Source organism: Physcomitrium patens, chromosome 24, assembly GCF_059467195.1.
Source record: "Physcomitrium patens ecotype Gransden chromosome 24, ASM5946719v1, whole genome shotgun sequence".
In the NCBI taxonomy this organism is placed as follows: Eukaryota; Viridiplantae; Streptophyta; class Bryopsida; order Funariales; family Funariaceae; genus Physcomitrium; species Physcomitrium patens.
In genome coordinates this window covers 13,286,733-13,309,970 of record NC_143433.1, presented here as the reverse complement: position 1 = coordinate 13,309,970, position 23,238 = coordinate 13,286,733, and the positions used below count along the sequence as shown (strand labels likewise).

Below are 23,238 nucleotides of genomic sequence, written 5' to 3'. Positions count from 1 at the left end.
TTGGTGGCAAAGGCACGAGTTTCCACTAGTATTAATATATATATATATATATATATATATGTTTTATTTTTATATTATCACACACATATTCATTCACTCCCGAAACACGCAGATACGTCAACAAGAGAAGGACTTCTTGCGAGAGGAAGCCCCTCCTGCGACAGAATGCCCTAAAAAAGAAACCATTACGCATCGAAATGTCGCATCGCGAGGCATCCGGAGACGACGACGACGACTGCAGCGCACTGAGCGAGCGAGGGAGGGTGGGATTAGGGCACGCATTGCTTCTTATTCTTCCTCTTCATTTGCTTGCTGTTTGTTTCTCCGAATCAATCAATCCCTGTTGTTGTTGTTGTTGTTGCTGCGCCAATCGTTTCCACACCTCTCTCTCTCTCTCGCTTTCTCTGCCGTGTGGCCCTGCTGCTCCGCCCATCTCATTTTGGCTCTTCCTCTGGCCGCTGTGGAGCGTCGTTGTGGGACTCTAGGCTGCCTTCCTCTGCGGATCTAGCCGCAGCTAAAACCGTCGCGGTTGATCGGCTTCAGGTTGTTGACAAGCTCTGGCATTGTGGGGTGATGGGTCCTTTTTTCAAGTAGTAGGGAGGTAGGCATTTTAGGGTGGGTGTTGATGAGGGAGGATCTGAGGTTGGCACCACCGAGAGGGATGCATAGCGGTAGTGACTGGTCGTTGTGCATTTCTCGAGTTTTTGTAGATTTGAACTATGAACTCGTGAAATGTCCAATTGTTAGTCTCTTGCGTGTGTGTGTGGCATTGTTTTCTTCGAGTTCGGGAAGTTCATAGAATGTGGGAGATGGGATTTCGAGTTTGATTGTTTTTGTAATGGACGCGACGAATGTGCTGCTAATGCTTTGGTAAACTGCCTTTGGTTTGTTTAGAGGAGCATCGTCCTCGGCACTTGACGTTTTTCCTTTGCGTTGTTTCTTGTTCACTTTCTCTATTATCTTAGTCATTGCATTAAGCACGTGGACCTGATGAATCAATCGTCCTTGGTCAATATTCAAACTTGCCGATGTTCCGTTATGTTTATGAGTCTTGTGCGTTTGTGATTGCTGTTGAGCGGACAGAGCACTCCTTGTTGCACTGGTCAAGCTTTTTCAGCTGAACAAGAGATGTTGGTAATGCAGGATTATTGTTATATTCGGGCGTCTGGTGTTTTGAACCAGTCTCATATCACTGAGGATATTTTTAAGTACTTTGGTTGAGAGAGGAGCGTGTTATTGCCTATCACTTTGCTGGCTTATTTTGCAACCTCGTAGGATATACACGTCTCTCTCTTTCTCTCTCTCTCTCTCTCTCTCGGCAAGATGGTGGGAGTTATCGAAACCCCGATTGCGCCCGTGGAGGTTGAAGACAAGGTTGCAGTCTCAAAGCCTGCGTCTACGCGTCGGGTGAAGAGGTTGGAGAGACCAGACAAAGCTGGATTCGAAGAAACTGTCGGAAAATTGCATGCCGAGATGGATGGCCTTCAGGACCGCGTGCGGGAGATCAAGAGCATCCTGGACAAAAGGCAGCAGAGTAGAGGCATGGTCTCACCGGTAGAGACTGACTGGACTCTTCTCTTTTGGTTTATTACTCAGCCTTCTGTGGGCTCAGCCCATTCGCTCGATGTTGGTATTTACGAACGTTTCTTTACATCGTCAGGAGGTTGTAGTAGCGCGTGGACGTCTGACCGAGCTGAGTGCCACGTTCCGGAGCGTCTTAGAAACCAAAAATGCTCTTCGCAACGAGCTGAGCGTGGTTGAGAAGGAGCGGGACAGGAGGCGATCGGAAGTGAGATCGCTTCTTGAGAATTTGCCTTACTCCAGAGTGGAGCAGATTGACGAGGAGCTGAAGAAGCTTCAGTATCGGCATACCCATACATCTCTCACGCTTCAGGAGGAGAAGAAAGTGCTGCAACAGATGAAGGACCTTACAAAGTCGCGCGACATCTTGAAGGATCATGATGAGAAGCTGCAGAAGAATTCGCAGGGTGCTGACGCGAGGACAGCTTTGCTTGAACAAATCAAAGAGAAGGATGCCTTGCTCAACAGCTTGAAGGCACAGGAGCAGGAACAGCGGAAGGTTCTTGCAGACATCAAGGAAAAGGAGGCCTCGCAGGCAATCAACGTCCCTGCAATGATTGAGGAGAGGAATGTAGCATATGAAAGAATAAAAGTGTTGCGAGATGAGGTGAAGGATCTACGAACAGACTTCCGGGCTAAGGAAAGTGAGTTTTGGGAACGGGAGAGGGAATGGAGAGAGCAGCAGGCTGTAGAGAGGAAACGTGCCTTTGAGAAGAGGGAGGAAGAAAGGAAAGAGAGGGAAGCGTACCGTAAGCAGAAAGAGCTCGAGAATTTTGTAGAGCCTTACACAGATGAGATCATCTTGTGTGACCAGCTCTTTCATTACCTCCAGAAGTTCGCTCCTTCGACGGAAGAAGTTACCACAAACCCAGCCTCCTCCAAGGTAGAAATTCAGGCTCCCAAAGGAGTTGGAAATATGATCCTAAGCAAAAAGAATAGGAACGACGAGGAGCTAGATGGGTGGTTTGCTGGTTCTGGAGGGAAATCCAAAGGAAAGAAAGCTGGAGCCGTGAAGAACAAGGAAAAAGAGAAAATCTCTCATTCTTTGGACGCTCTTACCTCGTTTCAGAAGGTAAATCTCTCTCCACCCACGACAGTCGGTGATGTTGCGAAATGCGTCGAGGGGGTGAAAGCAAAGAAGGAACATTTCGTGAAGCTACAGATCGAAGATAGAGAATCTAGAGCAGCCCAGAAAGAAGCCGCAGATCTTAAGTCAGTAGAATCTGAAGCTAAGGTCGTGGACCCTTCTCCCGAACTAGAGGTTGAGCAATCGAACATTGTTCAACCAGAAGGTGAGCAACCAGACATTGTGGATGACGACAACGTTCTCCAGGAGGATAGTGTAGTGGAGGAGGTCGTTGCCGACGTTCTTAATTAGCACCGTTGTACATTCTTTTCAAATGCAAGGAAGTGGATATTCTGGCAGGCTTGATGTGCCAAACCATTCAGTTATTGATGTTGATTCGTATTATGCAGCATAGCTGTTTCTATCGTGAAACTGCAATTGGTAAAGGTGATATAGATAGTGGTGTGGTGATTTAGTGCAAGCCAGTTCAGACGGCTGAGGAATTAATACTCTAGAACTTTTCAGTAGGAATGTTGAGACTCAATAGGACCCACAAGAAGCCCCAAGAGGGGCAAACTGGAGGGGAGCTACAAACGAGGCTCCAATGCCCACAGATGGGGTTGTATGGGGTGGTGGTCATTGAGAGCCTAAACTTGCTGTTTGTGTTGAAATCTAAAATAGATGAACATGGAACTTGCCACTACCACTTTTCAAATATGCAGTCGAACACAAACCTTGCAGAAAGCTTTGGTTCTTAGGTCTCAGTTGTTGATGTGTAAAGAACTCTTGTGCAAGAGATGTATGAAAAGGAAGTAATAAAAGTGGCCAGGTGAAATACTATCTCCTATTTTATCTTTTTTATCCCCAGTTTGGAACAATAACACTGGGTAAGTTAACCAACCGGAAGAGAACGGAATGTAAGTTGTATATATTCTTATTAATAAAATCACAGTTGTACATGTAAACAGTGACTCTAAAGTGCAGCGGTAGCGATAGTCCATTACTACTCGATTATCTAAACATATCTAGCACAGGGAATATTTAAGAGAAAAACAAATAAAAACAAAAAAATATATATCAGAAAACAGCATATCGTGAGTATGCAGTGAAGGTTAATCGAAGCTATAAAAGTAATCGAAGTTTAAAAAATTAACACTAATAACTAGAGACCCTATGGCATTATATAATATAAAGTGAGCACTCAGGGATGTATAGAAGACTTAATAGAAACGTTCCTTTGTGAAAGGTCCAAACGTAGCTAATTTTAGATGAATTCAATTTACGTGACATTACAGAGCATATTAAAATTAAAGTTAAAAAAAAAAAAAAAATCCGGGGGCACTGAATTATATTATAAAACAAACTTAGTCTTTGAAACCTACAAATAGAAGAAAATAGAAAATAGAAAATGTGCATATGATATGTCAACAAAGTAATTTGTTGACTAAATAATTTTGTTGACTAAATAATTTTATACATCCAAGTTTACAAGACACCTATGAAAGCTTGACAAACTCAATATGGTGTTATTTGTTTACATAATTGTGTATGGCTTTAAGATTTAATAATTTTTTTATTACACCACAATCAAGTTACTGTAAAAATGACACAAGTGTATTGCATTTCTAAATATGTGGAATGATGTGGTGAGAATTGTCCAATTTCATGCAACACATGCATCTTATACTCTATAAATAGAATATGTATAAAGAATAGAATAAACATACAATGAAGTATAGATTTGAAGCTTTTTAATGTACATTACATATGCCAATATTCTAAGTTGAAATTAAAAATAATTGAAATTCTTCAAAGTATATAACTTGATGTATACATACAATCAAATTTTATTTGTACCCATGACTTGTTATTTTCGATTTTGCAAAGTTGAAAAATTAAATAGCAAATTAGAGGCACCCCTACATGGTAGTGGTAATGAATGACATGGATTGTGAGAAAATCTAAAAACTCAACTAAGTTAATGAAGAATAAGAGTATGAAATGCATGAAAGTTAGTACAAAGATAAAAAATTCTATGAGTATAAATTTAAATGAAAAGAAAAGAAAAGAAAAGAAATCTGTATATATATATAAGAAAAAAAGAAAAAGACATCATAAGGTTTGCAAAGTCAAGAAAAAAATAATCATAAGAATTGAAGTTGTTTACTTCAGAAATATGAAGAATTTAAGATTGATACATGCATTTTATTTCAAATAATAAAGAAATACAACTCATAAATATGACAAGTTTTATAATCTACTTACTTTACACAAGGTGTTACAGTCTTTGCTTTTTAGAAAGAGTACTGCAACTTGCTTGTTACAAAGACTCTTGGGTATTGAATCTGTTTTTGTTTTTGTTTTTTCACAAAGATGGCAATCCTATTTCATGAAAATAAATAGTTAAGACAATAAAATGAAACATCTGTTAATGTCTGTTTATTTTTTTTGTATTTGTACTTGAAAGATTTAATTTACATGTTTGTTTATTTTTAGTACCATAGACGAGGAATTTGCAAGCAAAAGATAAAATATAAGAATGAAAATGCTTTAAGAGTGTTTTATTTTTTTCTAAAGACATTCCCAAGTTTTGTTTTGTTTTTCTTTTTGGATTATAGCATGGCATATTCCAAAAAGCCTCTAAATATGTCCATCATGCATTATGATTCAACAAAAGACTAGTAAAACTTTTTACTTCCTATTATTCTCTTTATATCTCCAACACCCAACTTGAAGTTAAAAATGAATAAATAAATAAATAAATATTAAAAAATATAAAATCTTAAATCTTAAATTTCATTCGATCATGCAAATAAAAATAGACCATAAATAATGTGGCCCACATGTATGTATGTATGTATGTATGTATGTAGGGCCAATGAAACCAAACCAAGGAGAAGCAAATAATAATAAATAAGGGGGGAGCCATCGGTCATCAGTCTCACTCGGATACTGACCCAAGACCGAGGTTCTCCTGTACACGTGGCAAGAGCCGTCTAAGACCACGGACTCCCCACGACCGCGTCAAGAAAAGTGAAAGTGAGGAGGCTTTGAGGGCGTCGCGAGTGAAGCTCGCTTGCTTGCTGGCTGGCTGGCTGGCTGCGTGAATGCGACGATGATCGCTGGTCGAGAGGCTCTAATGGAGCCATCTGGTGTTGCGTCGCCGAAGCAAGAGCGCTGCACTAGTGAAAGGGCCGATTCCAGCCAATACCCGTCTCTTGATTTCCCCTCAAATCCCCTTTTACAGTGGACAATGCCCCACTGTGTGGCAATAATTGGAGTTCATGTGTAGTTTGCGGGAAGCGTGAGGTTGTAGCTGGATTGATTTGATCCCTGCAACCGAGTTGGTCCCCGGGCCCTTGCGTAGTTTAGCTGCGAGAGCCCTGAGTATTTGTGTGGTCTTTTGTGTTTTTATTTTGGGTGTTAGAGAAGTGTGGTGACTATGGCATCCATGTCCCTCTGCCTGCCTCCTCGTTTGTGTCTTCACCGCTTGCATTGGCGGCCTCATGGGGTTGTGTATCAACCGACGTCGATGTTGAATGGGTCTGCACTTGTTTCCAAGAGTGGTAGCACTTCATCACGTTTCCTGGATTTGTGAGCTCATTCCCTCCACCCCTCCCCCCCCCCCCCCCCCCCCCCCCCCTCTTTGAATTCTGTGCTTGGGCTTTGTTTATGGAGAGAAGCGATGTTGTTGATTCGCTAATATGGAACCGCGAAAGATATGGGCTTGTGCTTTGACTGATTGTTATTGTATCTTGAGCGAACAAAGATCTATGATTTATTTGGCAAGATTGGCGCTGCAATTGGAAATAGGTCTAGAATATTCTCTGTTCTATTGTTATTGCGTTGTGTGTCGTTCCTTCTGGGAGGCTTTTGAACAACTATTGACACCATCCGAAACAGTTGCTTGGTCAAGCGGAGCATTCCTCAGCCTCAATGATGCACAGCATTCCATGTTCAGGATTGTAATTCTTACGGGTGTTGCTCTTATGTTCCTTCCATTTTCTACGAATATCTTTTGTGATTTTTTGAAGTCTTGTGGATTGCACAGGAGGTTACGAGAAGGATATAGGATTCTAAGGTGTTCTGCTTCTACGAATGGCGACACTGCAACACCTGAGTCACCTGTTTCCCCCGAGACCACAAATGGTTCAGTTAGGAGCTCAAGTAGGAAACCTCAAGTGTGGGTGGCAATTGGAATCGCTATTGTTGCAGTTGGTTTGGTCGTCTCAGGCATTGTGCGAACCAATAACTTGTTCGGGAGCAATCAAAGGGAGGCATCGCAGCTATTAACAGACATGTCAATATCTGCATCCTCCTCCCAAAGCGTAGAGCAATTTACTGTGAACTGGTTTGGGCGCAAGTTTTTTCTTAGTGAAAGATCTCCCGGGTAAGTGCAACAAGGCCATCTTGGGGTGTTCGGAGGCATCTCCACCTCATATTCTCCTTTTTTTTGTTAAGAAGCAGCCTAAGAAAAAAATTGTGACTTTGGCTGGAGAAGTATATGCTGTCAATTTCTTTCTTAGATCGATGGAAAAATTAGTTCAATGGAAGAATTGGTTTTCATTTATGAATACAGAGTAGAAACTGTGTGGATGACGTTGTGCCGTTGGTTTTGATCATATGTTTTTCCGCACGTTGCAGGTATATGTACTTTCTATTGCTGATGGCGGCGGGTTTTGGTCTATTTGTGAGCGAGGAGGCATTGAATGTTTGGGTGCGTCTCTCCTACTGGTATAATGTGAAAGATAACCCTTACTCTTTGAAACACATGCATCTACTCTCTTGTCGTTAAGACTAGCTAAATAAGTGCAGGAATCAGAAGCGACCACTGATTTATTGTAACTCTACTCTCAAGAATCGGTTGAAGTGAGATTTTTCAACATGCGTATTTGAATGCTGTAATTCGAGCATCAACAAACACAGGGTCTCACTTTTTATGACAGTATGAATATTCTTAACATAAATGGAATGGCTGCAGGTTGGTGGCACGTTGGGACGTATGCTAATATGGAATCAGTCACGAGATGCCTTTTTATCATCATTATCAGCAAATCTGCCATACATTCTTTCGACTGTAATATGGGTCTACTGGTGAGAATAGGGCTGTAAACACTTCTATTGGAGTTTTGTGGAATGACCTTTATGCAGTACGCGTTAAGTTGGCAGTCTTATTTTTTAATTCAGATGTTTGGCAATTGAACTATAGTGGCTTTGTCAAGCTGTATTGGTAGCGTATTGCTATTTGAAATTCCTATAGTCTCTACATCATTTGAGAAGATAGCGCCTTATCATCTTTTATCTAATGGTATCTTGCATGTTTCAGGGGCGTTTGCATCAGTGATATGGTACCTTTCTTTGCAGGCAGACAGGCTGCCAAATCTGGAACTGGCAACCGGATATGCGAGAAGGTGCAGTCATATTCTTCTCAAGCTCTCTCAAAATTCTTAATCTCCAAGTGTTCCAAATGTTGATTGGGTATTGTACAGATGGACAAGTATTGTCAAAGACGCAGTGTTTTTGTTAGACTCTTTTTTTCAGTGTATATTATCATTAATGTTTCCACTCAGTCTTAGGAAGAAAACGCTACTTATAATGACTCAGAAGCTTAGTTACTCTTTGGCAGCATTCTGAGTGTGTTACGTATCCTCTGTGGGATGCACAGCTGGGAGTGAGTCAGGAGAAATTCGACAAAATAAAAGCCAACGTGCAACGACATGGGAATCTGATTGGAATTGGTTAAGCTTCGCTTTTTCACTTGAATGAGTACTGCTATACATTTTGGGTTATGTTATCCTTGTGAGTTATTGCTATGTAGGATCACATCAATATATTTACAATGGTATCTTCACCTTCAAACGTCCAGCGTGCTTACTATTGGCAATACTTGTTCTACCATTACCCTCTAAACTTAAATGATTATTTCTGGAAACTGTGAGCAGTTGAGCGGTTTTCGTTGGGCATACGCAACCCCACCTCATTTCTTGCGGGATTTGTGGTATGTAATTCTCATATTTACCTTGCTCAAACCGAGCTATTACTGATTTCAGCTTCACCACACCTTGATTTCGACACAAATTTTCACTGATAGGTTTAAAAACATGGTGAATATTGTCATACATATTTATGATTGTACCCGATTGATACAGCGATCGAATGCTTGCCAATATATGTGTTTTTTTACACTCAAGTAATGTATAGGGTATTAATCCAACGAACTATTTCGCTGGAGTTTGTGCTGGTGGTTTGATTACGCTTCCTTTACAGGTATAAATTCTAACAAACTTACTCTTCTATAGTTGTTGTGTGCAAAAGACTTCAATAGTATATGAGAGTCGTCCACTTTAGTTGGATTTACGATATTATTTCTTTTACTGTGAGTTGTTCAAATGTGACATTGTGATAACTTTTCACTGCGTACTCCAGCTGTTGAGGTTTTAGAAATTGAAACTCCTTATACCATATTGATCATATGAAGTTACTTGTAGAGGGCTTGCCCTTGATCAAGGGTTCGTTGTATACAAATTAGTGCAAACGGTTTTTATGTGAAGCGTTCCGTAAAGTGCATTTATATTGCTTAGCACATTGATACAAAATTTGACAGTTGAGCGTTGGGGTAGTTCTCCGAGACCGTCCTGTTGCTGCACTAGCCGGAGTTGCTGCTGTCGTGGTACACATTCCTTCCCTTTTTTTTAATTTCTGATCTATTGGCTCTATAATGCCGATGTTTGAGTCTTTGAAACCGCTGCTTCTGATATGGTTAAGCATTCAAGGTTCTCGTTATTTTTGAAAAGCCAGAACCTTGATATTCTGCTTTCAGCATCGGAAGTTTACGTCGCAGAACCAGATTTACGTATCAAGGCTCTCATCCTGACCTTGCCCTTGGCATTGTCGTCAAAAACATTACAATGTGAATATTTGAGTTTGTGTCATACTTTACAACAGTTACTGCTGACTTCTGCTCTGATTTTATCTTCTGAAACCTTCTGAGATTATTCATTGTTTGTGGATGTTATCATGTTTTGATGTAGGGCATCTGGACACTGCTTCCGTATGTGGCAGCAGGGATTGGCTCAGTCGTATACTTTACACGCCAGCGCGGCAGTAAATAATCAACATTCATTTTTTAGGAATAGTATTCATGATACTTTATCTCGAGTGTTCTCTATTCAATTTCATGACATTATAAACGTGTTGATGGAAATTTTGCGAAGTTTAACAGTCCATTGTAGGTTTTGCACAAATTTATTCCGTAAATCTCTTCGTAGTCTACAAGGAGTATAAGGAGCTTAATATGGTGGTCATCCGCAACGGTTTGGATTTGTTGCCGGCTCTCAAATGTCTCAAATTTGGTTGTGGTAGCCAATGCTTAGACGTACATTCACATTTTTTCGCTGTTCAGCTGACAAGTATTTTTATGAACCATATGTTAGGCACTTGTAGTCCTTGTCTTTCTAAAATTGATGTTAGCATTAGATTTCCTGAGTGAAAAGTCTCGTTTGCCTTATATGCATTGGAAGAGATTTTCAAAGCGTACACTATTATGAGTGAAGGAAGTGCACCCCAATTGTCCGGAAACTTCATTTGATTTGTCTATGGGACCTCATCTCTAATTACTTATCTTGATGCTTCTCTTGATTTGCAACGCATTGTCTGTTTGTTCAAGATTCACTATTGCGTCTTAGTGCTTGTAAAATCGATGTTCAAGCTATTCTGTGTATTTGCTTGTTTGTTTGTTTCCATTTATTTATTTACTTTATTCTCAGAACAGATTGCAAGTCTAACTACATTGCCACTTACGTCGGATCTCAGTTTTACGAAACAAGGGTTTATTGCGTAACATGATAAGGGTTTAGAATATGCTCCTGGAATTCTTTAGGCATCCGGAATATATATATATATATATACATAACTTTTCAGAAATAGTACAGGATCGATGTAATAGTAGCTGCTTGGCACATCTGTGCATTTAGAACTACTACAAATTGTGGCAGTGGGACCATACCAAGTCAACCTTTTCCAGTGAGCATTCTCTGTGATACTGATAAGAAGTCTCCTCGCAAATGTGGTATTCCAAGAGAGGTTTTGAATCCATAAAATTTACTAATGATTTCCTAGGGTGTGTTTAGACAACTTTTAGAGGTTTGTTGAGGGTCTTCAATGACATATTTTAGGAGTGCTTTTGAAATTTTCACAAGATACAGTAAAATTGTAAGGGTTAGTTTCTGTGAACCAAAATCAACCCCCATAAAATTTGTAATTTCATAAATTTGTAATTTTACAAATTACTGAGCCTTAAATTCTAAGCTGGTAGAGCATGCATATATCAAAGCTATGATTCAAAAAATAAAAATACAAGTATTGTATTTTTATATATTTTTTTAGCTGTATTGATTAATACTGATTCAAATCGTTTATCAATTACTTTGAACCATTATAAAATCTTCATTATTTTATAAATCGAGTTTCAAACTTTCGCTCATTATGTTGAAATATGTATTAGTGTTATCATGGATTAAGAATTATGTTTTGAAATTTTATTTGTATGGTTGTGATGGAAGTTCTTAGTAAGTTTGCAATTAATTACATAAATAAACAATTCCTCTTTTGTTTTATATCATTTCTATGTTTATTATTAAAACAAAAGTTTTACCAATTCTTTAAAAAAATGTCCAAAGGACATTTTAAAATGTTAATTTTGAAAAAAATTACATCTTATAATAAATTTATTTTAATTTATGCTGTGAAATATTATACTTCGCAAGAAATCTAGACGTAATAAATTACATGTGTACACACATATGCACATAAAAATTTATTTATTCATTTATTTTTTAAATATAAAATACTTAAGAAATGACCAAGAGTTAATGGTATTATAATTCCTTCTCTTTTAATAATGAGTCAAAGAAAAAGTAATTCAAATCTATTATTTCAAAACTCTAAAAAATTCCATACATGTTATGCATATCTATATATATATATATATATATATATATATATAATTCTAATTTTTAATCAAGTTTAAGGTGGTAGATCATCATTAAATATATTAATCATATTTAATGTTACAACATACTAATAATGAATAAATTTGGTTATATCAATAAAATTATATATATATATATATATATATATATATATATCTTTTGACATATATAAGGCATATGCATTGCTATGATTACAAAATTAAAAGATTATTTATAGAACAATCTATTTTATTGTGAGATAGTCTATATTCTTTTTAGATGGCTCTTTGCATAGCATCCAAATTATGAGTAAATAATCTACTACAAAAAAATTTGGTATTCCATCTAATGAATATTACTTCTTTAGAACCTACAATCTTTTTTGTTATCTAGCTTGTGTCTCACCTATCTAACAATGAGAGATTAGAATCTCATGTTTTTGAAATTATTTGTTTAATATTTTTCTAATTGACTCTTCTATATTATGTTATGTCAATATTTTCAAATATAACTTGAGTATTGTTGTATATTAGAGTATAATTATAATTTTACATTCTACTAGTTTTTTTAATACAATCAATTCATAAAACATATTTTTTGTTTTATTTTTTAAGAATATTATATGCATTATGGATACAAAAATAACTTTGTGTTTTTTGGAACTGTGACAGTATTTGTTATATCCTACATCCCAAAAAAACAATTCTACACTTTAAAAATATCATGTTATTTTTCAAACCTTAGATTTGCAATAATAGGTTCACAAAACATAAGTAGGCATAAATTTATTGATCAAGAATTTCATTATTCTTTTTTGTCACTAATGTAATAGTTAGTACAATCGAAAGCAAAATTGAGACTACTTTGAATGTTCCCAATAATTTTCATAAATAATTATTGTTTCATAGCTTAATAGTGTGGAAACACCTTCACACGACTACTTGGATGCGCATACATGCATTCACATTTACATATATGCACAGTTTAAACTTCAAAACGATGTTATTGATGTGGCCCATTGATACAGTAACCTTGTTCTGTAACCTACGAAGTGTATAATATTTTGTCAATTTTTCTACTTTGAAATATTAATATGATAGAATTAAAAAAAAATGACAGGATTAAATACCTACTTCAGCACTGCTTTTCATCGAAAAATATTAAAATCTCAAGTTTTTTCATATAGATTATTTGATTGTTTCAAAATACTATTGTTCCCTAACAAAGTCAATGTTTGCATGACTAAAACACATCAAGCTACTTCAACATACACATCATCTAATCCGCAACTTCACAAACAATACACTCAAATATTCTGCGTTCAGGAAAAGGATCTACTTAATCCTTAAATGCAAATGGTGAGCTATGAGAAGTATGTACTCCTCTCTAACTCTAAATGACCAGAATAACCAGCTTATCAAAACTGATCAACATAAGGGGACACAATTCATAATAACGAAGCACGGATGAAGCTCACTCAGTCTATCAACAATGAAAACCAAATATTCTCGTCACCAGATCAAGGGAACATCGGTTGCTGAAGAAGGCCAGCTTCCTCCGGGCAGCCCATCATCAGGTTCAAGTTCTGTAGGGCTTGGCCTGATGCACCCTTGACAAGATTGTCGATCTGTAGAAAGAAACTTTACATCAGACACAAGAAACAAACGGCATAAAAGCCAACCAGCAGGGTCCTTTTTAGTGTACTTCTGCGTAGTCTGTCAATAGAAAGTTGATCTGAAGACAGGACACTCGCTATGAATCCAGTATATTTAACTATGTAACTAACTAATCCGTGGTTTCAGAAGAAAAAACTCAGGGCATAGTGATGGTGTTCACATAAGAAATTATTTCCATTGGAACGTGCGTGTTGAGAGCTTACCACAGAGATGATGATTGCTCTTCCAGGAATCCGATCCTCAAAAACATTCATCAAGCAATAGTTTGATCCCCGTACGTGGCGTGTATGAGGTGCTATACCCTTTTCTAGCACCACAACAAACTCATCATCCTGCCCAATAACCGTTACTGAACGTAAGAGACTATTCAAGGAAATTTGGAATACACAAAGAAGAAGCCATTATAATAAGCACAAAGGGCACGTGCATTGTAAAGACTAGGAAACTGGCTACATATCCTCAGGGAGGTTGCAGATTTTTATTCCGAAAAGAATGAGATAATTAACTCAAGGAACCTTAGCAGGCCAAGAAACTTACGGAAAATCGCTCGACAAGGTGGTTCCTTAAGACATCCACTGTCACGCCTTGTTGCATTTCAACAAACATGGTAGACATCATTCCTCGGCTCTGCGAAACAAAATTAGAGTGGAGCAACAATTAGTGGGGAAAGTTAGGTTGTCTTGCCTTGTAGGCAAAGATGCTAATAAAACAAATTAATTACTACGAGCTCCGATACATAATTTAAAGCTATAATGTTTTTTCTGAACTTGAAATCCGTGCAGATTATTACCATGGGCATGAGGTTTGGAGTGAAGCTGATTGTAACATCAGAACCAACTGTGTCAGCAAGTCCTTGTTCAATTTCAGGTACTGCAACATAACAGATAACCACATGAGGAACAATAAATTACTACACATCGCTTCAAGTTTGATTAAAGTTGCAAGAGCGTGTTACCACGAACACGAATGATATACTGTTACAGCTCTGACTGGAAACACTGGCAAAAATAAGGAGTGAACATGGAAGCAAATGGAAATTTACCATGACGATGTCTAGTAATTCCGTAAGCATGAATGCCCTCACAAATCTCCGTATATAAATTTGCTTCCTTCGCAGACCGACCTATACATGACAAAATTCCAATACATTAAGTGCTAGTGTCATATGCACTAAACTCTCACACTGATTACACGTGAATAAAATATCCAGTTGGGAAACTACGAACTAAAGCAAATAATATGTTATGTACCTGCACCACTGACTCCAGAGTTCGCATTAATGATAATGTTATCCTTCTCAATTAATCCGGCCTGAGAAAGGACGTAGGAGAAAATAAGTGATATAAACTCAAAATTCTGCACATTGTTAATGAGACAACACAATATTGTAAAGACAGTTCTAGATTCAGTGAATTGCTTAGGGAGACGGACGCACCTTTAGCAAAGGAATCAAAGGAAGCTGAATTGAAGTTGGGTAGCACCCAGGATTTGCAACCAAACGCGCTGCTCGGATTTCGTCTCTATATAACTCTGTTAATCCATACACAGCTTCAGTCTGCAAATTCAACAGAGGTTGAAACAAGAGTCAATAGATTCATTCTGAGATAAGTTCTCGATTTTTGGGAAACTTGGTTACAAGCTGTTCAGTTCAAAGAAAACCCCACATTCATCAAACTTGGTGTTAGACTCAAGATTGAGGACTAAAGCACATTCAAAAATCATCTACAAATTGCCTGGTTCACCATGCATTTATCAATCTGATGAAACTAGATGAAACAAGGACGTATTTGGCTTAAATAGAAATGCACTGTAATAAGTACAAATAGGTAAGCAAAGCTAAACTTGGTTGAGTTTATCGAAAGCTCTCACTCACGTTAAATGGAAAATTCTATGAGAACCATTAAAAAAAAGCTGAGAAAAAGGATTAAAAGATATTTCGAGAAAGAAACCTGTAGCTTAGGAGCACGATGGGGTCCATTGTACCACTCTTCATACGTCTTTGTGTTCCGTAGTCGAAAATCCTGCACCATTTACTAACCACAAGTTTATCATTCACATACTCCATTAATCGGTCTTTGACATATCACTCCTGTATTGTGAACTGGCAAGCGTAGAAAACAAGTTCCAGAACTGCTTGACAAATGAACCCAGTTTCTGCCCTTTGGAGTATTTAGAACCCCACTCACAGAAAACATTCTCTTAAAAGAAACTTTTTGGAGTGACCCAACATATTTATCTAGATCAGTACTGTGTGAGACACACCATACTGTGAAAACAGGTAACCGACTACCTAAAATTAGTCCTCATCAAAAATCAGGATTAGTCAAGGGATGCAAAAGCTACACAGTACATTATTAGCACGGAAAGCATTACTAAAGCTGCAAATGACACAGGTCTTTGGCCCTTGATCTATTGCTTACCGCTGAAAGATCTACAACCTTCAAGTAGTCCGGAAGAGCTGCAATTATCTCCTGCAATATACACGAGCACGTTCATCATCTAAACTACAAAGATAAAACTTCAGAATCCTACCCCAATGCTCCAAATACAAAGGATAGCAGCCACTGATCCACGGCTGCCCAAAACATCACATAGTCCTCAAAAATGTTGCCTGGTAGAAACCAAAAGAACACCTCAGTATACAGTCGCAACCTACAACAACGAGAGAACTCCACCGATTAGCAAAAGATACACTGTCAAGTACACACCTGAGTTGTTCCATGAGGAAGACAACAGAATACAGCGTCCACCTGCGAGAAATCGGCATCCTTGACTGCGACCATGTTCGGCAAATCCTGGAACGAGCACAAAGCACGTCAATTCCTGCACAAAACTAGAATTAAAACCACAGAACACTACTTCAAAAAAAATTCTGTTAAGTGTTGCAAGGATGTTTCGAACCAAACCTGTGTAGCCAGATGAGGGAAGACGGATGCTAAGGACTGGCCTGCCTTTCGATCGGCTGTCATCATTGTCACTTTAAAGACTGGGTGTGTCGCTAGCAGGCGAATGATCTATCCAACACTCCCCAATTTGCAGCTCATTACGACAATGATAGAGGAATATGGCTGCCAAATTATGCAAGTGAAACCAAACACTGACAATGCCGAGATACGCTGAACACGCACCTCGGATCCAGTGTACCCGCTGGCGCCGAGAACACCCACTCGCACCGTCTCACTCTGACCGCCCTTGGAGGATTTAACTACCTCTCGGTTCTTCGAAGCCGGTGCTACAGACATGCTAGTCCTGGCACCTCTGCAGGCAACCAGAAGCTCGCTACCCATCGCGCTCCTCAAGAACTGCTTAGTGGGGACTCCATATCCCTGGAACCAAAATCCGGTCTACTTAGCCAATCTCTAAACACAACTACAACACAACAAGCAATCCAACGATCGTCAAGCCGATTTTTAATTCCAAAACATCGCGAATCCAATACACAGCCAATCTGACTTACAATTTTGCGCCACCTTTCAACTCATCAACAATTTTTAGACTCGCAGCAACGCCCACATTGTCATTCAGTAAAAATAAAATTATAAAATAAATAATTAAATAAGCTCTTTCCTATCACACGAACACCCGTATTTGTACAAATATGTACTCACTCAAACATGGCCAACCATTAATCAAGAATTGACAAAAGAAAACTGCAAGAGTATAAACATTAGTCACAGGAATGTAATACCTCAACGAAAGGAGACCGGGGAATCAACGCCATTCCTGCTTGTACTGAAGTAGCCATGGCCCTAAACCCTGGAAAAGCCTCTAAAACCCTGAAAGAAAGAGCTCCAAAACCTCCGACCCGCACAAACCAAGCTGAAATCTTTCCGTGCGTGAGCAACGCTGAATGGGGTCCCTTACCCCTACAAGCAAAATCTCGCAACAATCTGGCAACGACAAGGACGGTGCGATGCAACGATACACCGATGCGGCACACTCGTACCGAAAGCCTTATTCGAGCCTATTAGCTCTGCCAGTCTCCACCGTAGAGTGGTGGATAATGTAAATAAAGACTGTGTGTGTGTGCATGTCTGGATATGAAGATTTTTATCTATCCGTGAAGATTGTAAGGCATGATAATGTATTTGATGTTGAAGTTTTATTTTATTTTACTTTTTACTTTTTTATTATGTGTTTTCGTGCACATGTTCTAATGCTCTTTGTTCTTTCGATGTGCAATCATTGATACTACATTTTTTGTTTAATTATTTATTTAATTTAAAATGGTTTCGTCAATTTTAACATATTAGGTGTTGTTTGAGAGCATTGTTAAATATATGAATATATATACACACAATATTTACATTACATTTGATTGTATTTGTATTGATGTTTCATGTTTTCTTTTAACTTGAATGTTTTGTTGTGATTTTGAAATGTTTATTTTATTTTTTGTTACAATTTTTAAAAGATAAAATTAGACATAATAGTGATAGAACATATTCAGATATATTGTATAAAATACATAGATTTAAATATCTTTAAGATTAGAACTTTAAATCTTAAATCGTTTCATATATGTATATATGTATTTTAAGTTTTTCTGTAGATATATCATTTTGCTACAATTTCATTAAACAATTTAAGTTAAAAGTTTTAAATTTTCAAAAGATATAATTTTTTTTCGTACTTAAGACATGTTGTCTCTATGTTAACAATTTTACATTTATTAGAAATAGTCAAATTACTAAGAAAGTTATGAAATTGTTTTATAAAGAAAGTGGTGAAGATGTTTCTAGATATATTGCAACTATGAGATGTGTTATTGTTGTTTTAAAAACTTTATATGTAAAAAAATTGTTGTTCAACCTGTCACTCATACAAAACTGAAGAAAGCAAAGTAATTGCACATGTGAATGCCCAAAAAACTGACAAGCGAGATTCGTGCAAGACAAAATAGCTGTAACCAGTATAATTTCACATACTATCACGAAGTGTGGAGCTCTAGTGTATTCAAGGCACTCCGGGGACATTTGACTCCACACATTGTAACAGTATGTGAAATTACGCTGGTTATAGCTATTTTATCCTGCACAAATCTTGCTTATTGGTTTTTCTGGAGTCAAAATGTTGTACTACTTTGCTTTGTGTAGTTCTGTGAAAGAGCGACAGGTTGAGAGACAAATTTGCCTTGAGAAATACATTACAAATAGATTCCAATTACAATGATTATCACTTCTTCCGATGTGACTCTTGATTGTTAACATTTTCGACTATTTGCATTCTTGCGACGTCTTTCCACTTCTTTCAAAAGATTACATGACATGCATGCGTCGAAAAGAAAGGATCCATTTACGTGTGATTTATAAGAGTGCACTTTTAGAACGACAATTGATGCACCATCGACAGATAAAGATTGTGGCATTTCACTACAAAATCAAACCTCTTCCATGAACAGTAACGGATGGTTACAAATTCCCAGCAGATATATAGTTCGTAGAAGAAGCGTTTGAAAGTCAAACAGCAACTTTCATGACACAAACCCAGCAAATGCGAACATATTATTTAATTTGAAGTTTTGTGGTATCGTACTAATCTTCATGGGCATGATGATGGGGCTTCTTGCTCTCTTCATATGCCTTCAAAACGTGGTTCACAATGTCTGAAACGCCTATTTTGTGTTTCACCTGCAAATTGAAATGTGCAATAAATAAGCAAAATTTCAAAATACAGAGAAAGAGATTATCAACCACGATCAATAGTCACAGAAGGGATGATAAAGATATCTTTAAACTTCACCTAATTTCGGTCGATGCTTTGGCTCTTTAATGTGTATTTCGTTCCCAGGGTCAGTGAAAATAGTCTAGATAAGGAGGCACCAAACTAAAATACCATTCTCCGTACTCTTAACCTGAAACAACTCTTCTCAAACTCTATCTAACGATGACCAATTCAGTCTTCAGTTTTTTTCATTCCAACTTAATATATTGTTCAAGTCTTTGAGGTTCATCTCCAATTTAGCTAAAACCAGAGGTAGTTGAAATAAAAATCGGTTGAGTAATAATAATCCCAAGAATCTGAAGGAGGTACCTGTGCGAAGACAAAAGGGCCACCATCACGCATACGCAATGAGTCACGTTCCATGACCTTCAAATCTGCTCCAATTGCGTCCGCTAGATCAGTCTTGTTTATAACCTGCGGTAAATAAAACGCAAATCAAGTTCCCAGTTACAAGGCTCTAAATACATAAGAGAACAAACTAGCGAAACGTTGTTTAACCAACAGTTGGTTTCAAGGTACTGAATGGCGTAAACCTTCATTCAAGATTAGATAGCAGACACCACCACTGCCAGAAACAACTAGCTGATTGCAACTCGCACTTTTCAACTTTTGCCGATCGTAGACAACCTTCTACGTGCTTTTTCTACATTCTGTAATCTTCAATAAATCTTACAAGAAGATCTGCTTGAGTGATGCCTGGACCACCCTTGCGAGGAATTTTATCACCACCGGATACATCAATGATGTAAATAATGTAGTCTGCCAGCTCCCTGCTGAAGTTTGCCGCTAGATTGTCTGCAGAAAACTCACAACAAACTCGAGGATTAACAACAGGCTTCTTCAAGAAATTCGAAACTCCAAATCCAATTTCGAATGAAACTTTACATTATCATTTAAACACAGGTAATACGTGTAATTCCAGTCCAATTAACAATACCGTAATAAGATACTGAGGAGTATTACCTCCTCCAGACTCGCACAGTAGAATATCTGCTTTAAAAGTCTGCGAAAGGTCCTCGAGAGGTCCTAGGTTTATGCTGATGTCCTCTCGGATCGCTGCATGTGGACAGCCACCAGTCTGTACTGCACGGATCCTCTCAGGAGCAAGCGCTCCATGCTTGATTAAAAATTCTCCGTCCTCCTCAGTGAAGATATCGTTTGTGACCTGCCTCAGAATACAGCGTGTTCAAGGAATCATCAATTGCAGAAGCAGTAACAAACACTGTCTAGAATAAAATGCAGTGATTAAAGGGCAACAGAGCAATATAAGGGTTTAGAACGCACAGCAGCAATGCTGTACTTGTCGCGCAAGGTTTCGCACAGCGCCAACATAAGCGCTGTTTTCCTGGAATGTTCAAAGCAGAAGAGATTACCGCGACTGAACTTTTAAAACAAGATTACTCCCTTGTAGCACAAATGTACAACTACAAATTGATCAGACATAAAAGTAATAACCTGGCCTGCAGTTGACAAACACAACTTTCTAAAGTTTCAAAAAAGTTTCCATCCTCCATTCTGTTCCCTCCACACTTTCTTAAGTTCACAAGAACTCACTACCTGGACTAGAAAAGTTCATTATACAGCAGAGATCATGTAAGACTGATTCTGCAACACATACCCAGTGCCAACTGGCCCGCCAATTCCCACTGTGAAGCCTCGTTCCTTAAAGTCTCGTGTTGTAAGAGGTGCAGCTCGTCTGCTGAAAAACCCTGGAGACTCCAGAGGCTCATGCGTATGTGGAGCTAACCCGTCATGCGAATGGTATATCTTCCCATCAGCACCGACGAACTCTCCTTGAGCCCTATTTATCCACATTGAACACAACCCAAATCAAAGCCTGTGCTGGGTCGGTGTTACAATAAATCAAGATGCTGTAAACTCCAAATGGATCTAGAAGCATTACACAAGAATTGGTCACCAGCTCGAGGCTATGCCAAACTAAAACACCTGAATATTTCTCAAATACCCGCATAACATGAGCGAACACAAACAGCCTCAATGCAATGAAAAAGAAGGACGACGGGTGCTCACGGGTGGGCATGACTATGGTCGAGGCCGTGTTGATGATCATGATCGTGAGTATGATCGTCATGTGAGTGATCATGAGAGTGATCATGCGAGTGGCCATGGGATAAATCATGGCTGTGGTCGTGGGAATGGTCGTGAGAGTGGGAGTGGCCCTCCATAGCTATCAACCTCCTTCACCTACAGTTCCCCAGTCAATAATCAAAACCTCAACTCCTACGTCAACCGCTGAACAATAGATGCTTACACGCAATGGCTCTCGCACAAAGCTTCCAAAACGGAGCTCGGCAAGGGAAACCCTGGCTCCTATCAATCTCCAAATCAACGAACAACTCCTAACAGAAGAAACTGCAACTACACAAGAGCGTAAGAAAAACTTTCAAACTCCTTTGAAGCTCTACGGACAAACTATTGAAGTCACCAAAACCGCCAAAATCCAAAATCCTCTGCTCTCCCACGTTTCAGCTAACACCGGGTGGCCACATCGGCACGTGCTGAGCGCATGTAAAACCCACTAATGGAGACCTTCGCTAGCACTCTTACAATCCGGAAAGACCTAGAAATCACAACCAGATGCCCAAGTACCAGCAATCGACACACGCTCAAACAGGCCCCAGCACTCGCAGACTACCAATCCAGCCAACTGCAAACAAATCACTCCACAGCTGCAACTGTGCAAGTCCTACGGGAAAATTGCTAACTGGCGGAGACGCAAGCGCAGGGCCGTGCGCGGCGTTTACAAGCACACACTTCAGGAGAGTTCGCTCACGACGTCCCAACGAATCAAAACTTCGTCAAGCTCTCTGGGAGTCTGCAAAACGCAGCCAAAGTGTGATCGGACCTGTAAGAGCTAAGCGACGGAATGGGCGAGGGTGCGAGGTGGCGCAGCGGTGGTGTGGGGAATCTCGCGTGCAGGAACGCAGGGCTCGTGACCAGGGCGAGATTCTCCGACTCAGCTCCGCGTCCTCGCACCCAATTTTGAACCCACCCCGTTCGTCAATCTTAGAATGGGGTAATCGGCGGATGCGAGCTTCGACCTGAGGAATATTCATAACGTTCCTCAGAGAATCAACCCCTGCTGCTGCTGCCTGCAGAATGACCTAACGATCTCTGTGTCTAACAAAGCATGAAGAAGCGAGCAAGCAAGCAAGCTCTGGACTGAACAATACCCAAGTGGTGCTTGCTTGGTTTTGTGTGTAGTTGTTGTGTGAATATGCTGCCGGAGAAACGCTGCGGCGACAGCTGAGATTGGACCTGGATCACTTCGTATCTATCTCCGAATTTTATGGGGTGTGTTGGGTGGGTGCCCCTTTACTATAAAAAAAACTCAGGACGAAGGTTGAAAAAGTGAAAGTGAAAAAAAGTAACTAAGGAATTCTGGACCAGGGTAACAGCTGTAGTCATGACGAAGGTTGTTTATTGCTTTTGTGAATTTGGTGAGGAGTTGTTCATAGAATATTGCACTACATGAAAAAAGGGTTTGTAATATGTAATAATGTAATGGTGCAGTATTGTTTTTTTCTTTTTGGAGTAGGTACAAATATGATTGATAGTTATTAAATGTAGGAAAAAAAAGGAAGAAAAAAAATATTTGAAATGAATGTCAAATCAAAAGATGAATATATATATATATATATATATATATGTTAAAATGACCCACCTATTTACTAAATCAATCCATCCTATTATAACTATCATTAAAAAAGTGGATCATCTCCAAAAACCATCATTACAATCATGGCCCTCATCTCCACCCCTCTCGTTCTAAGCTCTCATCTCAACCCTTCTTGTTCCCAACTCTATGAGTCTCATTCAAGAGTTCTTTTCAATAATATTCTTTCTCTCTAAATAAAGCAATATCATCTTACTTGCATCAAATTCCTTGACAAGGCAATGTTTTCTAAACAACTTTGTATTCCAATCTCAAGTTTACAACAATGCAATCTTATATTGGAACAATCAACATTGTCAATAGTGAAACCAAGTTTGATCTTCCAAAAATGCAAATAAAAAATATTTAAATTTTTTATGTAGTATAGTTGCATGTGGATACTTTCAACAAAAATAAGAAAAAAATAAAAAAAATAAAAAATAGCAAAGGAGGGTGATTGCCCAACTTGTGGCAAAATGCTCCAAAAATCTTTCAAACATATATTGTGACTTACATCTATTTGAACTTTTGCTCAATTCTATTGTT

General features: G+C 38.7%; 4 protein-coding genes across 18 annotated transcripts; 2 read left to right on the top strand and 2 right to left on the bottom strand.

Moving 5' to 3' along the window:
• The first annotated feature begins 212 nt into the window (after nt 1-212).
• On the top strand, nt 213-3,364 carry LOC112276743 (uncharacterized). Its single transcript, XM_024508377.3, has 3 exons — nt 213-543; nt 1,144-1,554; nt 1,661-3,364. The coding sequence occupies exons 2-3, from the start codon at nt 1,324-1,326 to the stop codon at nt 2,957-2,959; spliced, it is 1,530 nt and encodes a 509-aa protein (XP_024364145.1). The 5' UTR covers nt 213-543; nt 1,144-1,323; the 3' UTR covers nt 2,960-3,364.
• A 2,338-nt stretch (nt 3,365-5,702) lies between these two features.
• LOC112276745 (uncharacterized) lies at nt 5,703-9,860 on the top strand. 4 transcript variants are annotated; one of them, XM_024508380.3, is made up of 10 exons: nt 5,703-6,241; nt 6,699-7,037; nt 7,292-7,364; nt 7,629-7,741; nt 7,974-8,058; nt 8,313-8,385; nt 8,590-8,645; nt 8,849-8,914; nt 9,252-9,317; nt 9,679-9,860. In XM_024508380.3, the coding sequence occupies exons 1-10, from the start codon at nt 6,090-6,092 to the stop codon at nt 9,757-9,759; spliced, it is 1,104 nt and encodes a 367-aa protein (XP_024364148.1). In that variant the 5' UTR covers nt 5,703-6,089; the 3' UTR covers nt 9,760-9,860. The 4 variants fall into 4 exon arrangements, 2 of the variants coding, with proteins under 2 accessions (XP_024364148.1, XP_024364147.1); XM_024508379.3 differs by having other exon boundaries at nt 5,717-6,241; nt 8,274-8,385; XR_002968143.3 differs by having other exon boundaries at nt 5,726-6,241; nt 8,839-8,914.
• A 2,900-nt stretch (nt 9,861-12,760) lies between these two features.
• On the bottom strand, nt 12,761-17,220 carry LOC112276744 (putative N-acetyl-gamma-glutamyl-phosphate reductase, chloroplastic). Its single transcript, XM_024508378.3, has 13 exons — nt 16,981-17,220; nt 16,421-16,618; nt 16,199-16,306; nt 16,001-16,087; nt 15,713-15,763; nt 15,242-15,313; nt 14,728-14,847; nt 14,543-14,603; nt 14,335-14,415; nt 14,083-14,162; nt 13,830-13,919; nt 13,496-13,624; nt 12,761-13,243 (listed from the first exon to the last, which is right to left on the bottom strand). Exons 1-13 carry the CDS (start codon nt 17,035-17,037, stop codon nt 13,136-13,138), a joined length of 1,242 nt encoding a protein of 413 aa, XP_024364146.1. The 5' UTR covers nt 17,038-17,220; the 3' UTR covers nt 12,761-13,135.
• Nucleotides 17,221-18,639: 1,419 nt separating this feature from the next.
• LOC112276747 (urease accessory protein G) lies at nt 18,640-22,333 on the bottom strand. 12 transcript variants are annotated; one of them, XR_016500479.1, is made up of 8 exons: nt 22,211-22,333; nt 21,048-21,221; nt 20,635-20,817; nt 20,301-20,361; nt 19,980-20,181; nt 19,550-19,811; nt 19,326-19,430; nt 18,640-18,922 (listed from the first exon to the last, which is right to left on the bottom strand). XR_016500479.1 is itself a non-coding variant. In XM_024508384.2 (8 exons), the coding sequence occupies exons 2-8, from the start codon at nt 21,200-21,202 to the stop codon at nt 18,827-18,829; spliced, it is 924 nt and encodes a 307-aa protein (XP_024364152.1). In that variant the 5' UTR covers nt 21,203-21,221; nt 22,211-22,333; the 3' UTR covers nt 18,640-18,826. The 12 variants fall into 12 exon arrangements, 6 of the variants coding, with proteins under 6 accessions (XP_024364152.1, XP_024364155.1, XP_024364150.1 ...); XR_016500481.1 differs by lacking the exon at nt 22,211-22,333 and adding an exon at nt 22,079-22,210; XR_016500477.1 differs by lacking the exon at nt 22,211-22,333 and adding an exon at nt 21,883-22,023.
• Nucleotides 22,334-23,238: the final 905 nt, after the last annotated feature.

Excerpts from the sequence above, each read along its gene's own strand:
- LOC112276743 (XM_024508377.3), top strand. The coding sequence starts at position 1,324 with ATGGTGGGAGTTATCGAAACCCCGATTGCGCCCGTGGAGGTTGAAGAC. Across the intron at positions 1,555-1,660 it reads GTAGAGGCATGGTCTCACCG|GAGGTTGTAGTAGCGCGTGG; the intron begins GTAGAGACTGAC and ends TTACATCGTCAG.
- LOC112276745 (XM_024508379.3), top strand. The coding sequence starts at position 6,090 with ATGGCATCCATGTCCCTCTGCCTGCCTCCTCGTTTGTGTCTTCACCGC. Across the intron at positions 7,038-7,291 it reads CTTAGTGAAAGATCTCCCGG|GTATATGTACTTTCTATTGC; the intron begins GTAAGTGCAACA and ends CGCACGTTGCAG. Across the intron at positions 9,318-9,678 it reads CCGGAGTTGCTGCTGTCGTG|GGCATCTGGACACTGCTTCC; the intron begins GTACACATTCCT and ends GTTTTGATGTAG.
- LOC112276744 (XM_024508378.3), bottom strand. The coding sequence starts at position 17,037 with ATGGCTACTTCAGTACAAGCAGGAATGGCGTTGATTCCCCGGTCTCCT. Across the intron at positions 16,619-16,980 it reads CCCGGTCTCCTTTCGTTGAG|GGATATGGAGTCCCCACTAA; the intron begins GTATTACATTCC and ends TTTTGGTTCCAG. Across the intron at positions 16,307-16,420 it reads GCGGGTACACTGGATCCGAG|ATCATTCGCCTGCTAGCGAC; the intron begins GTGCGTGTTCAG and ends AGTGTTGGATAG.
- LOC112276747 (XM_024508384.2), bottom strand. The coding sequence starts at position 21,202 with ATGGAGGGCCACTCCCACTCTCACGACCATTCCCACGACCACAGCCAT. Across the intron at positions 20,362-20,634 it reads GGCGGGCCAGTTGGCACTGG|GAAAACAGCGCTTATGTTGG; the intron begins GTATGTGTTGCA and ends TGAACATTCCAG. Across the intron at positions 18,923-19,325 it reads GCCCTTTTGTCTTCGCACAG|GTGAAACACAAAATAGGCGT; the intron begins GTACCTCCTTCA and ends TTCAATTTGCAG.